General features: G+C 58.3%; 1 protein-coding gene across 1 annotated transcript in view; it reads right to left on the reverse strand.

Moving 5' to 3' along the window:
• Nucleotides 1–18,012, reverse strand: part of LOC122390536 (optomotor-blind protein-like) — a 41,478-nt gene extending 23,466 nt beyond the window's left edge. Inside the window, exons 1-3 of the mRNA XM_043383587.1 lie at nucleotides 17,249–18,012; nucleotides 1,234–1,347; nucleotides 370–523 (exon numbers count right to left, since the gene is read on the reverse strand). Of these exons, the coding sequence (XP_043239522.1) occupies nucleotides 370–523; nucleotides 1,234–1,347; nucleotides 17,249–17,601 (621 nt within the window). The 5' untranslated portion in view covers nucleotides 17,602–18,012. The remainder of the gene's footprint in view (nucleotides 1–369; nucleotides 524–1,233; nucleotides 1,348–17,248) is intronic.
• Nucleotides 18,013–18,578: the final 566 nt, after the last annotated feature.

Genomic DNA, 18,578 nt, shown 5'->3' on the forward strand with positions numbered 1-18,578 from the left:
GCGGGCGGGCGGCGCGGGCGCCAGACGCGCTACTGGCGAGGGTGCCACCCCGAGGTCACGGCAGTCGGCCGCGCGACATTCCATGCGGGGGCGGACTGTTTGGGGGTTGGGGTGCGGGCCGGCTGGCCGGCCGTCTCCTCAGGCTCCGTATCTGAGCGTCCAGGCATCGGGGCATATGGGAAAGCGGGCCGCCCCGGCACGGACTGCGGTGCATCGGTGCATCCCGGTATCGCCGCAGTCAGCCGCGGCGCCTGCAAGCGGTCACGTCGCCTGGTAAGCAGGACGTTATCGTACATAACATGGTATACGACATTCGGGGGGAGAAAAGCCAGAAGTGCAGCGCTCCGTCTCCGAGCGCGGTCTACTTACGAATCCGTGCTTGTCGCTGATGTTGTTGGTCAGCTTGAGCTTGTGGAAGGAGACCACCTTCTGCATCCACTGCTCGCCGGTGGCCGGACTGTCCGGGTGGATGTACATCCGCTTCGGCATCTCGGGGTCGGCCTTGCCGGCCACCATCCAGCGGCTGTGGACGGCGGCGGATTTATCACCGGTCACAGGCGAGCGGACGCCGCGAGAACGGATGGCCGCGCCAGCCGCGAGCCGCTGAATATGCATGTGCCAGATTGGTGAACCTTAATGAGTGGCATCGGCAGGTAGCCGTGTAACATTGAGAAAAAGATATCACGTTTCGCGCCGCAGTGAAAGTTCCACTTCATTATGGAGATATTTGCTGACACGTAATACGTGGGCATACCTACATAAGATATTAATGGCAGTTGATAGCAGCACGTTTTGCTAGAGGTCATGCAATTTATTGCAACGTGTTTCCGTGCCTGAGGAGGTTTCAAGAATGCCCATTAACATCTCCAACATGATTTTCTAAAAGAAAACAGACTCGTTGGCGAGATAGCATCTGTGGTGCCAGCAATCGTCAATTTACGTTGATGGAGCTAACCCTTTAGCAGACTAGTTCGCTTAATTAGCTGTAAAATAGCTAATAGGACTTATCACGTTATGATAAAAGTAATAAACCTGAGTAAGGGTCGGCGTCAGATGCGCCCGGCGGATTAGGACACTGTCTGGGAGGATCGGCCGGCACTTTTAGCGGCCACCCCCGGCAGATCGCCGCGGCTCGATAGCGGCCGCGGCGTCACCTCGGCGCCAGCTGCAGCAGCCCACGGAGCTGCAGCAGCCGGCACGCTGCGCCAGCCGACCGCACAGCCGCCAACTCACCTGTTGTGGAACTTGTAGCGACAGTCGTCGGCGGCCACAATGTCCAGCAGCAGGATGTACTTGGACTTGGGGTCCAGGCCGGACATGCGGAACTTCATCTGCGGGAACATTTGCCTGGAACGGAGCGGAGGGGCGCTGGTGAGTGCCGGTCCGCTCGGCCGCTGCCCGCTCGTATCATCTAATCGGCGCTCGTAAAGCTGCCCGTTTGGAGCGGCGACAGCGGCTGATGGTAGCAGCCGCGGCGGCGGCGCGGTGACGGCATCGGTGACGCTGGAGGTGGCAGGGGAGAGCGAGGACGCGATGGCCGGATAGCGGCGCCGTCACTCGGTCGGCGGCGTTCGGATGCCGTTTAGATGGCGTGCCGCGCGGACGACCATGCTACCGTGCGCGTCCCGAGGCGCGGCCGATGGACGCGCGGCCGGCACGCCACCGGGAGGGACGGCTGGGACCGATGGGAGAGCCGGGACGCGCCGGAGATTGGATGGGAGAGGGCGGAGAGCACCGCAGAGCTCGATAGATGGGCAAGGACATGGAGGGCGAGGGGAAGGGCAATGAACTAATAAAGATGCAGGGTGAGGGGGCAAAACGTAAATGTGACATGATCAGGGCACCTCAGATATAGTTCAGGGCTGAGGGCACCTGCGAAGAAAGCATGTCTTATGAAAGTTTGACAAGCATCAACGTGGTCGAAGATCTGCTAAGAACAAAGAGGAGACACACCGCACCATGACCACAAGATGGACCCGGGCCGATGCACAAGACCTGTCGACGCTGCATGACCCATGGCGTGCCTCCAGTCTCTCGTGCAGCGTGGCGGCTCCCCGCGCGTCATATCTCTCCCCGTTACACCCACTGCTCTGGACCCGCGTGTCGCCACACCGCGGTCAACGCATTGCGGGGGCGTTTTTCGGCGGCGGCGGCGGCGGAGCTACGACCATCGTGGCGCGTCCGGCTGCGCCAGCTTCTGTGACGCTGCACCACAAACGCCACCGTAAATCGGGGTGCGCCGCGCGCCGCAGTGGCGCAGTAAATCGCCGCGCCGCCATTGCCGCGCGCCAGGCCGGAATGCGCCGAAAACGCCGTCGCGCGGCAGTTACGCGGCGCGGAAAAACGCCGGTAAAAAGTGCCCACTCGACGGTCCATTAGAGTAAACGTTTCACGCATCCTGTGCGCCATGCTGGCTGTCGATAATGGGTGTCCCCGGGAGAGGTCGCAAGTGGTGACCTGGGAGGCAGGGGCATTGCCAAACGTCCAATAGTGGATAAATGTCACGGTAACTGTGAATGGCAAACACCATTTTGAGCCCATTTGGCATATGAGTAAACGAATGAAATAATAACAAGTACATTTAAATGCTTTTGTTCATTTGAATAATTGTGCACCACTGCTGTAATTTACTTACTCCCGGTTATTATTGCATAGATATTCTTAAAGAAACATTGATAGCCTATACTTTGAAGTACCTGAGCGTGTATCTACTTAAAGTGGGCATTGTCTCGGCACAAACGCTATCACTGCTCGAGGTGGACGGGGGGATTAGTCGTTGTTTCACTCCCACTCAGCGCCGTATGTTCGCGGCGATATCGGTCCGTTCACCCATACGAAATCAGCGTCAAACAATGATAGACCTCTTCGGCCCCACGCAAACCAAGTGCAAAAATTGAAGTGACATTTCGCTTTCACTGGAACAGGGTCCTTGGGCGGCGGTTGATCTGCTCGAGCCAGCCATAAAACAGTGCGAACAATGGCCTGCACACGTGAGGGAGCTACCGGCACTGGAGAGCACTCGGCGCCTGTTTGTCCACTCGGACGGACCTATTTGCACCCCTTGCCGGCGGTGGGGCGCGCGCCGCGCTCCCCGTCCCCGGCGCGGGATCAGTCGGCTCCCGGCGGCTCCCGGCGGCTCCCGCCCTCGTCCTCCCACCGCGGGGCGGCGGCGGCGCCTGAGATCGGTGACAAACAGAATCAGCCGGGCCGGCTGCGATCCGGCCGGCCCGGTGTCATCCCTGTGTGCGCGCATCACACGGCTGGCCGCCGCCGGCCGCCGTATTTCGGGTATCACTGGCGGCGCTAATGCGCACACCTCCGCGGCCCACTTTGTCGGTGGCCGGCGCACAAAGGGCTCAGGCGGACCCCATTGTGCGCAACTCTTCCCAGATTAATCCACCCAGAATGGAGATAATGAGGGACACGCCGGCGCCGGCCACCAATCGGGGCCGGCACACGGCTGGGTCGGCACAGGGGCCAGTGCCAGCGCCGCGGCCCCAGAAACAATGGTCTCTGTGAGCGCGGCGCCGCGGAGAGGTGGCCGACGGGGCAGCTGCCGCAGGACCTCCCGCGGCTGGCCGTGAAATCCCGCTCCTTCTCAGAGACAGGTGGGACGGAGACCGCCGCAGCAGCCGCGCCGGTCCGCCCGGAGACACCGCCGCCACGGCCCCCGCGCCGTCACGGTCTCCAGAGCCTGCACCAAGATCGCGTGACGCGTGACGCGCCCCTCCTGGGGATTTGCACACGCACCGCCACCGCCGCCGCCGCCGCCGCCATTGGAGTCCATTTTGGCGGCATCTGCGACGCCGCACCGCCACCTGCGCCGCCCAGGCCCTTTTTATGCGGCGCACTCAAATTAATAGAATTAGGCGGTCTTGTTTTATTCCTCGACAAAAGCGGCGAGTGGCGAGGAGCGATTCGGCCTGACAGCCCAGTCCGGGCGCCTTTGTGTTTATGTTTGGGGAGGCGGGCACGATTGGACGGGCGTTCTTTCAATATCACCGAAAAATCGCCGTTGAGCGCGAACAAAAACGCCAGCATGGCGTCGCTCGGCGGGCGGCGGCGGCGGTGGCGGCGGCTCGCTGCTGGGCCTGTCCTCCGGCCGCCCCAGGGCAGACGGACGGTCAGCGCGCCGCGCTCACCACTCGCATGTCACACTCCAATCGGCCGGCGGGCGATACTGGCCGCGCCGTGTAAAACTGCGGCCTGCAAACGAGGCGGGCACGCCGACCCGGGCCGCCCGGCCCGACGACCGGCTTCCGGCCAAGGCGCTAAATAGGGCCCGTTCACGGGCACTTTCGACGAACTGAGTACGCGCGACTTCCGACGGACTGCGGAACTGCCTCCTATTTCTGTGAAGCTGACTGAGCGCTCCACCGCATGTAATGCGAGCGGAGGTGCGAGATTCCTGCAGTTTTCCTGAGTTTCCCTATCGTTCTAACAGAACTCAGACCATCAGCCGGCGCTGATGTGCCCAGCGGCCGCCGGTCGGGTCACAGCGGCTGACCAGCGGCCATCAGCGGTCATCAGCCGGCGCAGTCACCGAGACGTCATCCATTGTCCCCGCGCCCGGCGCCGCCGATGGCGTCAGTGGCGGCGGGAGGGTTCGTTTCGCGCGGCCGCGGTCGCCACGCGGCTCACTGGACATCGCCTCCGATACTTAGCCTAATTGAATTTAATGACGGCCTAACTACGGGAAGCGTTTCTGCTGGTGTCAGAAGCCCCCAGGGGCGCCAGGAAGCGTCCAACCGCGGGCGGGCTAACGCGATGACGTGGTTGGAACGGCGGAGCGGTATGTCTACATAGAGGGGAGGGCAGGCAGTCAGGGCGCACCTCAGTACAGAGACGGAAGCGGCGTGATTGCGGCGAGCGGAGGCGCGTCGCGATGGAGTCAGGGGCTCCGCCACAGGGGGGTACGCGGGGGTCCGGACCCCCTCAATAATTCCCATGGGGGGTACAGTACCCCCCAATATTCCGAATACCTGTAACCTTGTTTTGCGTTAGAATGACTAAATCATTCACAGAATGTGTTGAATAATTTAATTAGAATGTGTTGATGGTCGCAAAGCTAAGGAATTTAAGATCTAGAAATGTAGGGAAACACGAAGATGTTGTGACACACGAAGTGCTCAACAATCGCCGACCTATATTTATGGGAGTGTCATTATTCTACCATTTTGTTATTACTATGAATGCGTTTAAGATTGCTAGGATTAACTTAGCATGCTAGAATTTGGCAATAATTTCGTGAGAGGGGTCCAGCTTGCAGGACACCTCCTAGACACAACACCCGGCCCAAAAGAGCTTCAAATCGATCTGAGAACCCTCTTTCCATGTGAGATCACCCGATAGTGTGTGTGTGGGGGGGGGGGGGGGGTAAGCCGGTCTTTCGAGCACCATACTAGTCTGAGAGCCTAATGCGCTGTCTGATGGCTAACACCGCCCTTGGAGCGCGCAACAGCGGCCTCCTTTCCTTAAAGGTAGTGTGCCACCTTTGAAAGATTTCCCATTTTATTTTTCCTAGGATAAGAAGCTTCTGTTTTTACCTAATATCGCAAAAAAAAATCAAAAATGGGCCTGGAATAGTGCCTTTTTCGCCTAAAAGTTTATCGGTTTTTAGATATGTATAACAACTGTAGTGGGCTCACCTGCAAACAGGCGTCGGGCAACAATCGCGAATGCGGCGCACTTGTGACAATAAGCAAAGGTCATTATAGTGTTACGACCATACGACGTACGGGAATGAGTTATCAGCTGTCTAATCGTAGACAACACAATGTCGAGCCTTAAACTGTAAGCCCGTATTGGTATTGTTTCTTTTATTTGGCTGTCGAACATTATTTATGGTTTGAAATATGATTTTATGTAAAATAATTGATATGAAAAAGCCGTCTTATAAGTTATGACCCCATTTCACCACACGCAAGTGGCAGAAATGACAATGATCAGCTGACGCATTTTTCTTGGCCGATGTCAGAGCGCGCAGCCCGACGGACCACCACCGCACCACAAAGTATGAGCAGAAGCCGCGCCCAAAGCCAGGGCCCCGGTAACGTGAGGTAGCCGAGTCGGGGCAGCGTGCGCTGACCCAAGCCGGGGCCGCAGCTTTGGGCGCGGTCTACCGCATCCCCGCGGGCAGCCCCGGGCTATCACATGACACCGGGAGGACGCGCGGCTCCGGCTTGGGTCAGCGCACGCTGCGCCCTGACTCGGCTACCTCACGTTACGTTCGCCCTGGCTTTGGGCGTGGTCTACCGCACCACCTAACAGGCGTGTTCGAAACCGCAGGAGCTGATGATGAACGGGTTTATCGAAACTTGATTGGATGAGCATATCGGTAATAGCGATTTCAGTGTGTGCATTTATTGTTCATAGTGGTGTGAAATGTGGTTGGGGTACGACCGACAACCCGTCGGGGCGAATTTCGCACTGGGGTACTCAAAATTTGAAGAATTTAAGACGTTTCCATGAGTTTTGAAGGTATGGATAAGTTCTAAAAATCCGGTTCTCCTTATCTGGGCCATTAACTCCATACGGTCCAAGAAAGCTGGCACACTACCTTTAAGAACGTTGATTTGAGAGGCCGCCATGTCGGTGTCATTGAGCTCCGCTTCTCGATTTTCGACTCCTCTTGCAAACTGAACCTTGTTTTTTTCGGTTCATAAAGCAAAATCCTCCCGATAGAATTGTTAAGTTTCCTTTGAACTCTAGAAAAAACGGCAATTTTTCATCGATTTCGGGAGCTGCAGGGGGTGGGGTGGGGGTGGGGGGTAGGGGTGGGGGTGAATTAGCCCAAAATACCCACCTTGGATCCGCCAGCGAGGTTTTGTGTTTTTGGTCGGACCCCCCCATCCCAAAACCGTGGCGGAGCCCCTGGATGGAGTCCCGACCATAAGCCGATGGAGCTGACTGGTGGCAGCGTGGGGCACTAAAGGTGCGCACTGCGTGCTCCCAGGTCCGCAGGGGAACGGGCGGCGGTGATGGCGGCGGCCGCGAGGGAGGGCGGGTGCGGCCGGGGACCGGCGGCCGGGGCTTCCGCGGCCGGGGGCGCTCGCGCAGTGGATTGATGAAGCTGGTCGGCCGCGGCTCCCTGTGCCCGCCGTATTGATTAGTGTGTTATGCGTTGTTTGTTTGTGTAATGGCTGCCGGACAGCGCGGCGGCGGCGAGTGCGGCGCGGCGGCGGCGGCGGTGGCGTGGCGGCGTCAAACGCGGCGCGGCTGACGTGAGAACGCGCCGCACTGCGGTCGGAAGTGGCGGTAGCGGTCACGCGTTAATGAGCTGCGCCGCCCGCACGATTCTAATCGCGGAGGCATGGCCGCGCGACGCGCCGGAAAACACGTCATTTGTCGGCGGCGCTGACCGGCGCTCGCAGCTGTCGGCGCAGTCAGCCGCGACGGCCGCCATTGCCGCCCCCGCCCCCGCCCGGCCGGTGGGCGCCCTGCCGCCGCCGCCGCCGCCGGCGACTCAAAACGCCAAATGAAGCCCAAGGTGTGGCGATCGGCTTATTTGGAGGGGCACGTTGAATGTAGACCGCAGTACAGTCTTCAGCCGCTCGCTGGTTGCATTCGGGGCGATCAGCCTGGCCCAATTGGTTACAATAGCCGCTCTGATATTGCGCCCTAATGGCTAAGGCTGTGTGCCTTTCATAGAGTGCGCTCAATGCTAGCCCGTGCCATATTCCAGTCGTAATTTCATAAAACCGGACGTGAATGCGCCCGGCGCAAACAGTTAATTCCGTTGTGTCCTTTTGAACCAAAGTAAATCATGGCCCGAGAGCCTCCGGCGCTTTGTTGGACGTGTAAGCAGCGCCTCGGCTGTTGTTTTGTTCGAGGCTCGCTCTGTTAAAACGATCCATCTATTTTTATGGCCGGCGCGCTTTTATCCAGGGCTTGGTCCGATCCGGAGCGGACCAAACGGACCAAATCCTGGACGGACTGTGGGACGGACGGACCGGAGCGGACGGTGAGAAGGACCGGCGAGTGAGCCGTCGGTTGACCCGGTGAGTGATTGGGTGACGTACTGATGACTTCCTCTCACCCCAGAACGGATGGGCCATCACCAGAGACTCCATCAGCCCGGAAATATCTTCATACTCTGAGCACACGCCGAAATATCTTCATAGCGAATGTGTGTGCGACTAGTCGCCGGTGGCCAGTCGGGCATGCATAATACAGTGCGGCCGGGCGGCCGGGCAGCCACCACCTAATGGATGGCGGCGAGAGAGCACCGACACGCATCCATTTGAATGGGAATATCGCCCGGATCGACAAATAAACCGGTGCCTGACAGCTGAGAAATCACAACATGGCTTCCGAACGGTGTCGGCGCGGCGGAAGGGGAGGAGAAGAGAGAGTTACTGGCCAGCTTCAGGGGTGGAGAGCGGCAGGCCCCGACCGATCCTACCGATGCCGTCAGAGGGTGCGATGAAAAAGTAGAATATTTGACTCATAATTTAGCAAAACATTCAATTTATTCAGTTAGCCTTTCCAAAATGTCGAATTAACATACAGGGACCAAAGATGCAAAGGAATTACCTACCATAAGCCAAAAAACTCAAGACTCCTTGCATAAAATCAATCGCTTTCGCTGGTGCTAACGCCAGTCAAATGCCGCAAAACCTATCAAGTCGACACGAAAGCAGCCGTTCAGCACCACCCATTAGGCATATTGGAAATCTGAGTGAACCACCTATTGTTGGAGGATAGGTGGTGCGCTGACACCAGCCCTCGCCGCGCCCCACACCGGTCTCTGAACACGGGGAGAGGCCGGGCGGCGGGGGCGAGTCGGCACATCGGCACATCAGCGCTGTATCGGCGTGTCGCCGGCCGGCGGACACGGCGACGGTGGCAGGTAAAACGGCCAGCAGCAGAGTGGTTCGGGCGTCGGACAGCGCCGCTGAATGGGGCGCTATCAGCTCCCAGCCAAACAATGGAAACGCGCCACGCACCGGCGACCGCCGCCTCATTAGCACCGGGCGCCGGGAAGCGTTGCAAAATTAACATTTTACCTACACACTGTCAACACGGTGATGGGGCCGACGCTTTTCGGTAGCTTGTTCTCCTCTCGACTGACTACTGTTCGCCGACGTGTTTTCCGGCGGCGTGAGGAAAGTGAGCGTCGCTCCAACAAGAGCTGCGCTAAACGGACGAATAGTGGCGCGTTTTTTTACGTAACCGTTCAGCTGCCGTCTGTGCACACAAATGTGAGCATGATAAAACATAGCGACAGCGTTCAGTGAAACACAACGAATGCTCGCTGACTCACAGAGGAATAATTGGAAATGCAGCAGATGGTTATACAAAGAGCTTCGTTTGTGGACAAAGGGGCTTCGTCACCGTTAGAGTATGAACGATTAACAGATTGGATGGAACATGTTCTCGCTCCCAGCGCTGAGCTGCCGTGAGCTGCAGTATCAGCTGACTAAACGGCTTACACTGCTTTAAAGCTGTCCTGGCGATGGCGCCTGCTAGAATCCGGGTGGGCGATTTGGGCAGCATGCTTCCTTTGATGTCACTAAAACTGACTTTATACTCGACTTGGTGCTTCATGGATGCATGCTACCGGTTAGATAAAGCCCACGATCAGAGCTCTGGACTCACGGTGCTTCCAGTGACGCCGGCCGTGGCCGGCATTTACACCGCGAGCTGTCGCTCAGCTGCAGCGCGAGCCGACCACACTCGAGTGAGCGCGGCCCGAACCGAGTGCAGACCCACCAGCCGGCGTCTAATCTTACAAGTTTCAGCAGTCTTGGACAACATTTCTCTTGTTTATCCAGCTTGGAAAATAAAAAGGGAACTCGGATACGCAACACGCGAGCAGGCAATAACACGTAGAGCTGTTTATTTGAGCTGATAATCCACGCACAAACTCTGTCGGCGCCACTGGCGGGCGGCGCGTGCGGGCCGCCACCGCCAGGGCCAGGACAAACTCGGCGACCCTCGCCAGACAGGGCAAAAAGGCGGCCCGACCGCGGGCCATGTTTGTCCGCGGCGCCCACCCCGCCGCCGCCCCGCCGCCGCCACCGCCACCGCCTGACCCGTAGACGCGACGACGGCTCATTCTCATATCTGACGCGCGCTGAGATTCAGAGGCGGACAAGCTATCATTAAACGGCGCCCGGCAGCATTAGCATTAACACGCCGGCTAGCTGGGTAAACAGGGAGGCGCGGAGGCGGCGGCGGGGAGCCGGTCGGCGCCGCGGCACCCGGCGTTTACAACTCACACTGACCCAAACATCCGCTACTCAGTAGCCATGTGGAACAAACATGCAGATCGGGACCGATTTTCAGTGTTCCAAGGTCCCTCCCAGTACTTCTGATATACAAGCGAAATAGTTTACCACTTCAGGAGCTGCAAACTGCAGAGGTTGCCATGTTGAAAAAGACTCGAAGTTAAAAAACCTTTCGCAGGAAACCAAGACGAGGCAAACGATGTGACACCATCATGTTCTCGTGCAGGCTCGTGAGCATTCCCGTTCCGCATAGGCGTCGGGTGCTCAGCGGAGCGCTGCTGCGAGTCGCCGATACATACCAAACCACCGTTAAATAATCTCGCAAATCGTGTATATTTGTAACATCTGGTCAAGCAGCTGTCTGGCTGAGATTACGAACATGACACGGCCGATGCAAGCGGCGAGCGTCAAAGGCTGGCCGCCGGCACACGATGCCACATATCCGGCCGCTGGCCTGGCTCTGGCCGCCCATCAGACCTTTGAGCCGCCGGCGCTGATCTGGGGGGACGTGTAGCGACACCGCTGCTGGCGCCGCCGCGCGCCACGTCGCCCGCTGCAGAAATGTTTGCCTCTCTGGCTTGGTCCCTGATCGAGCAGTGCGCGGCTCGCGCGGCGGCCGATGGCTCGCGGCGCTACCGCGGCCCGCCGGAGGTCATTATTGGACGGCGAGTAGCCACGGCCGTGTCATAACAGTGCGCCGGTCGTCTGGAGAGCCAGGCGGTACCGGGAAGCCGGCAGCAGACCAACTGGCCGGCGGCGGCCACACATGACGCGCTCGTCTGTATATGTGACTGTCATCTTTTTATCGGGCTGCTCCGGCTGCCGGCCGATTGTGGCTCTGTTTACGCCGCCGGCAGCGCGCTGCTGTCAGTGCGGCGACATGAGCGCCCACCTGGCAGAGGCGCACCGTCAGCGCCCAGCCAAACACCAACACGGCTATCGATAAGGCCGCGGCGCCCCGGGCCTGATGGACAGCCGGCGCCGAGCTCGTCAAAATCGCCAGATTTATAATCACAAGGTCTAACTCTCCCAACGAGCGGTAATGAATTGCGCTGGCTGCACCTCCCAGCGTGCACCCTGCTCGAGTGTTAACAAGCTGGCAACACCAGGCCTTGGCGAGCCCATTAGCTGAGGGAATGGTGGGAAGACTGGCCGCTGCGGCCGGCGTTTTCGCGTGTCGGCCGCTGCAGCGACTCGGGTGGTCCGCCGGCCGGCCCGAGCGCTCCCCTCCGGCGGCCATCCCCAAATGAGAGAACAAATCGTTCTCGGCGATATTGCCATGGCCGGTGTTGCATCAATTATGATTCATCGCCGGTGGTCGGTCGACCGGCCGGCCCGGCGCGCCGGCTGACCGCGTGAACACCTCGCCGCCTGTAAATAGCGCGCCCGAGCTGTGCCGGGTGGCCATAAGTCAGACGAGCCGGCGCTGCGGCACACCCAAACCATGTCGGCCGGCGCTCCGTCCCGCCGACCGCCGGCGCAGTAGGCGCGAGGTGACCAGATTATACGGCTCAATGAATTATCAGCGCGGCCGCCACCTCGTCCCGGCCCCGCGGCGGCCGCCGGCCTAAAGGTGTTGTCAATTGACGGCTTGGCGTGGAAATAATACGGCTGGCCGACGAGCAATTGCGGTAACCGCACCGGCCGCGTGTTTTAGGTGGTTACACGGGCTCGAAGTGCGCATTAGCTGCGGCTAAAATACACATTACCGGCCGGGCCGGGCCTACAAATGCGGTGGGGACTCGGGCGAGGAGGCGCGGTATGCTAACAAGGCTGAGCGTCGGAGCGCGCGCGGCCGCGGCAGCCGAGCGGCCGGCCGGCGGCCCCACTAAATGCCGATCAGCTCGAGAGCGGTGTTTGGACGCGACCGCGACACGCCGCCGCCGTTGTGACAATGTCGTGATTAGTCGATGATGGATCGGCCGTAATGAGAGGTGTCCGTCGGCGAGCCGGCGCCTCCGTCTGCCCGGGACCTAGAAGGGACTGCCCGGGCGGCGTGGACACCGATCACCGCCGGATCACCGTGGTGTCACCGCCGTGTCACCGTCCGATCACCACCTTATCATATCCCGACCACCGCCCGAGCAGCGTCCGATCACACCGTATCGCGGTTTTACACTGACCCGATACACCTAATGACCATCGCCCTATCCGTCGCCCGACCACCGCCCGACCACCGCCCAATAGCTGCCCGGTCGAAGCCCTATCACCACCCCCACCGCCACTGAGCTGGCCCTCAAACCCCACCACCGACCTCCCACCGTCCGGCCACCGCCCGGCCACCGTCCGACCACCACAGCAAATGTAAATGAGTGTTTTCGAGGCTTTCTGGTGGGTTTAGAGCGCGTGGCCGAGCCCGGGGCGCGGTCAGGTGCCGGCCTGCCACCCCTATCCGCCACCCAGACAGACAGCCAGCCAGTCAGCCAGACGGGACTGTACGCCAGTCTAGACGGCCGGACAGGGTCCCTTGTAATACAGCAAGGCCACAGGACAAGGTAATGATACATGTTAGCTGGTAGGAGACATCTAGTGATGCAATTTCTATACAATGGGGATCTTTAACAAATTACAGTGAGTCTATTGATCAGTGTCAATGACGTATGCACAAAGAGGTATTGCCGACGCACCGGTTGACCCAAGACATGCCGGTGCCCCGCGGTGTGTCTTTCCACAATTGATGGCGTCCGATACACGTCCGCGGCCACAGGGCAGCGCCCCGGTGCCGACGACCGACCGTCTGGCGGGCGTCGGGCTCGACTTTACGAGCCGTCGCAGCCGACGCGGCCGGCGGTGCTCGGTCGATTTTACGGCTTCCGACGGCGCGGCGGAGGCGTCGCGAAACCCCAGAACAAACGGCGGCGGCCGGTGCCGTGTCGCCGGCGACGACCGCCCACAAACGGTCCGCGAGCGGCGGCGTGACGCCCTCAGAGACAGGGGACCTAGTGAGGAAAGTGTGGATTTGAATTTGTATCAAGTATGAGCTCTGCTTTCTATAAGTTGGCGTTTTTGTTATTCGTGGAAGTAATAGCAACTGCATTACGCATAATGCTTCAGTCGCTCGAAGTGGTATTAATTCTATGTCAAGTGGGGAAAACAATGAAGGAGAACAATCAAATTGATACTGGTTTACTAATGCATAAGCACACTTCTTTTCCTATTCTTACAGACACAGACGAGTGACCTAAATGTTTTAATGGCTCCACTTTATGAGCAAGTGACGTCAGTCGTTACAAAGTACATCATTTGTTAGGATTCAGCTCCTCCATTGTCCTACATCAGATTCTGATATCAACAACATGCTTCACAACAAATAAGCCATTTAGGCCCATTGTGGAGTCGACCCCAGACAGATATGTTCACATAATGCACATAACGAAAACATGTTGACTACCACAGACGTACAAATTAGACTGAAACAAGGCAACTCCACCACAAAGTATTCAACGTGACACAAAGCGAGCACAAAGTAATTGAAGCTGCAGGCCGTGTAAATAATTTTCCAGCGCACCGCAGACGCGGCGGGCACGTGCTAATTAAATGTGAGTCAATCGGCCGGTGCGCGGCGCGGGCGCCGGTGCATGTTTGTCTGCTGGCGTGTCGCCGCGCCGGGTCCCGGCCGGGCCGGCCGCAGGTCCGGCTGGCCGGCCGACCGCTCGTGACTGGCACCTCATGTTCGCTGCAAAACAATTGGAGCGCTATGGGGCTACGGCCGCGAGCCGCACGCCAGCGAAACTGTGCCCGAAATAAAGAAGGAGCGAATCGCTGAACACGGCTGGTGGTCACCTGTTATTGTTGGAGCAGGACAGTCACTGTCTGAAACAATACCTGCGGCTGCATTTGTGACACATTGTCACTGTCGTTGCCTGAGAATGTAGCTGCCACTGCGACTGCTACTGTGACTGTCTGAGACAGTCAGTGATTGCCATTATACTGCGTCTGCGGATTATACGAGTCTGACTAGGACCGCAGCTTGTTCCCTGTGGCTGTCGATGACGTGGCGATCAGCAGGAAATTCGACAACGTTCAGCTCTATGAGACCGGTTTCTCTGTACATATATCGACTGAGCTGGTCGCTAAGTGATGGATTATTCTCAATTACCGGTGCCCGTAGTGTGTCGTGTAGCACTGCGCCGCGGCAGACAGGGTGACATCATTGTCACGGCCGGGCCCGGCACGGAACGACTGTCCGGCCCAGCTGCGGCCGGTACAGACAACATTTCCCGCCGCGCCCGCCGCGCCAAGAGACATTTTCCCAGGCCGAGAGTGACATTCGGCTACCTGAATTATACCAACCGGCTACCGAGCTACGAGGAAAGGTTACGGGCCGTGCTGTGTTTATTGCATCCGCCGCCTCGTTGCGTCTAATGCTTTAGGTCATGTTTTTGCCATTTAATGCCATTAGCACACAGCGAGTGTAAGCATGACAGGACCGATAAAGTCAACACTAAAACATGAAACGGCTCCATACGAAATTAATAAATCACAATGAAAATGAAACCTCCAAAGGTGGATGTGCACTGCAGCAATACACCAGCTAAGCTAGCCGAAGACAGGGCTGCAGAATTAGCCCATAAAACGCCCTACGACAACGTGCATTAGGCATAATATAATATTCGTTCCACGTCCGCGAAAACCATCAGAGGACCCTCCGGGGCCCAGCACTTGGCAGGGTCGACTCGGCTCCACAAAATCGCCAGCAAACAAGTTCACTTGACAGCGCTGTTAAACCAGTCCGAACAAAACCCAAACGACTTCTAGGCTCGTAAAATTATGCGCCCATGGTGGGCTAGCCACTGGCTCATTTCCAGGGGTACATAAATACGGTCCTCGGGACGGCCGTCGCCACCCGGTGACAACCAGAGTCGATTCCGCGGGGACAGGGCGAGCTCTGGACAGCTTCCCGGGAGGAGACAGTCGGGGACAAAAAGGGACAGCCGTGTAAAAAGGGACAGTAGCGCGGCAGTAGTGAGGCGGCGGCGCCAACACGGCAGTAAGGCCTTGGCACTTTGTCCCAGCAGCCACTGTACTCGTATGGGAGACTTAGTGACCATAAGGGAACTGTCCCAGTGGGCTAAGGAGACATCAGACTGCTTCAGTGACCAAGGGTGTCTGTCCCAGCTGCGATATGATAGCTGTCCCAACGGCCACAGGAAGACTGTCCCACTGTCCCAGCGCAGCGGTCGGGGAGTGAGAGGGTCGGGCCGATCGGGGCCGGCCGGGCCGGGCGGCGACTACCTGGCGCCTGTCTGCGGGTCCGGCGGCCCCTGTGAGGGGCGGACTGGCCCCTGTGAGGGTCGGGGGGCCCCCGCCGAAGTCCCGACACCCGGCGCCGGGTCAGCCCACAGCGGCGTCACTGAGACCGGCGATAAGATCGCCCCGTAATTGGCGGACGGCGGTGACCGTCGGCAATCGCGGCTCGTGGGCCGCCGCCGCCGCCGCCGGCCGACACGGGTCACGGCGGCCGAGCGGGGATCCCGGCCCGGCGCCTCACGGGACTCACGGACACGGGACTCACGGCCGACCCATTCACGGAGCGAGACAGGGCGCTGGATCGGTACACGACACGATAGCGACGCCTCCACAGCGCTCCGGTGTTCCTTTATGTCTCGGCTATTGCGCGATGGCTATCATTGCGGTTGACATGGCTTGCATGCAGATTCAATATTGATAGAGTGATGCATGCCGTAATAGCCGGTCAATTTGGTCCAAACAAGATATCGGCTATCTTTCCAATATCAGGCACAGGAGTCCCACCGGGCCGTGTCGTTTCCTTAAAAGTACAATGGTGTGATCTTAAAAGTGTTCTGCTTGATGTGTGATTTTGACAGCGTGCCAAAGGCCAAAGCCATAAAACAAATTATGTGCACACTGCGCACAAGTATAAAATGTACTAAACCTAAAAGAAGTTGCAAGAAAGCGGATGATAAACTGACTGATGTTGCAGTTCATGTTGTTATGTTCCTTGACCGTGTCCACATTTCCTGAGCGGACCATCACGCAGACGGCTGGCACAATATTTGAAATTACTGACCGTTCCAAATTTCATCGATTTTAAATGCAGGGAAGAAACAAGGAGGCTTGGAAATATTATGATCCTTGGAAAACAATAATAATAGACGTAACTCTTTGTGAAAAGTTGTATACAATTATTTATATCTAACCTCTGAGCATTCCAAGTTTACCAGCAACAAAATAAAATTGTTAAATTATTATTTTACCTCAGTAATAAGTTACATTTATAAAAATGCGAAAAAGTGTAAGATCCCACCGCTGTGGATAAACGTTTCTAATTTTTTTTTGCATTGAAGTTTTGCAACATCATTTCCCTGACCAAGAGTTCTGAAACATTTCAGCGTACCTCCTTAGTAGGCATTACCTGTCTGCCACTTATAGGTTGAAGCTTTCCTGGTTTATCGGTTCACATCGTGAGCCATGCGTTTTTAAGTTTTGATGCCTATCAGAATCATTAACGGGCCCACCAAGTTAGCAACTTTGGACGCTGCAGCTAATGCTACGAGCAAAAGTTAATAAAAATTCGTAAATTATTCAGAGTTTGCCTCCTCGTGTGTTGTCTGTGGCCCGCGCAATCAGATATATTTTGCCATAAAAACGGCATTTTTCTTTACCAGAAAAAAAAACAAATTTTCACGCAATTTGAACGCTAGGTGTTTATTACTGAAGGGTTGAAGTTCCTTTTCAAATAGATTAAAAATTAATTCAGATATATTGTGGTAGCCCTCACTAAGCAAAGTTGAATGGGATCTTGTCTAATAATAATATTATGTATCTAAGATTATAAGTTACCTAGAAAAATAGTATATACCCTTAATACAATTTTGCGCTCTCACTTTTTCACTTCACTCAATGAGATATTTCTTTTTTATTTTTGTTTAAGATTTTTTTTACATAAACCTAGGCTAGAACGGCATCAATTTACAAGTGTGAGCTACCTTAAAAATCCTAGTTGTCCTTCCACTCTGGTATCGCTGCGCGCTGACACCCCGGTAGGCACTCACCTGCCGCTTTTAGTGATGACCATCTCGGTGCCGAGCTTGTGGAACTGCGCCCACAGCTCCTTGGACTCCAGCGTCACCTTGGGGTCGTCCACCACACCGTCGTCCTCGGGCTGGAGGCAGCGCGGCGGCCGCAGACTGCCCTGGTGACCCAGCACGTCGTCCGCGCCGAACGGGTGACCGCCCAGACCGGGCGGCATCTTGGGCAGCAGCGACTGCGGGTACGGCACGTGCGGCGGCAGCGCCGGGAAGTACTGGCCCGGTGTCAGGAACGAGCCGGCTGAAAAGTCCGGGTGGCGCATGAACGGCGGGTAGGCCATCTCGGGAACGCGGATGTCCGACTGTTCGAATCTCATGGAAGCCTCGGCCGCCCGCAAGCGGGAACCATCAGCTAGAGCAGTGAGCCGCTGGTGAGCGCCGGGCGCCGCGCGCTGGTCGGCCAGGGTCGTGGTGCGGCGGCAGAGTCCAGTAGAGTCCTCCGGCGGCAGAGTCCCAGTCCGGGGCGCGGTCACAGCACTGAGCGGCGCCGACAGCGGAGCGCGCGGACACGTCCCTCCTCAGAGGCAGCACTCCAGTCACTAGCGAGTGTCAAAAGCCGTGCGCCGGCCTCGCCGCAGCGCTAATCAGCTGACACTCGCCGCGATTGGTCGAGGTAACACCCGTCGACCAATGGGAGCGCGCCGAGGCGTGGGCCGCGCCGCGCTGGAGGTGTCCGACTGGCGGCCGGCCGCTGCGCCATGCGGCTGCCGCGCGCTGCCCGCCGACTGCCGGCAGGGAGCGCGCCGCGCCGCGCCGCGCCGCGCTGCCGTCGCCGCCCGGGACGTGACACGGCCGTGTCAGTGTCACCGCCTCGGGAGCCGGCAGGTGGCGGCCGGCCGCCGACCCACCCCGCCCCACTCCCCCCTCCCGCCCCAGGCACTGCCACCGCCGCCGCAGGCTACCCGGACACCGCCCGCGGGCGCGCTCGAAATACCGGTCACCGCCCGGGGCGCTGAAATTCGCGACCTGGCCGAAATCCGAGTGTGTGACGGTGGTGGGTGCATTGTTGGCTGGGTGTTGACCTGGCGGTGACCGTGGTGGCGCCGGGCGCGGGGAGGGGCGGCGCCGGCGCCGCTCAGTGGCGCGTCGGCGCCGGGGGGCGGGGCCTAGCGCGGCCATTCTCGCGCTGGCAGCGCCACCTCTCGGTGGGAGCCGCGCCGCCGCCGACACGCATTGATTGCCGCGCGCCGGGCCGCTCGGGCGCCGCGCCGATTCTGCCGCCGACTACGGAAGCGGTGGATTTGTCGCGTCGCGGCCGATGCGGCGCGGATAAGGCGGCTACGCTCGGAGCGGC

This window comes from Amphibalanus amphitrite, unplaced genomic scaffold (assembly GCF_019059575.1).
Source record: "Amphibalanus amphitrite isolate SeventyFive unplaced genomic scaffold, NRLGWU_Aamphi_draft 000399F_arrow, whole genome shotgun sequence".
Lineage (NCBI taxonomy): Eukaryota > Metazoa > Arthropoda > Thecostraca > Balanomorpha > Balanidae > Amphibalanus > Amphibalanus amphitrite.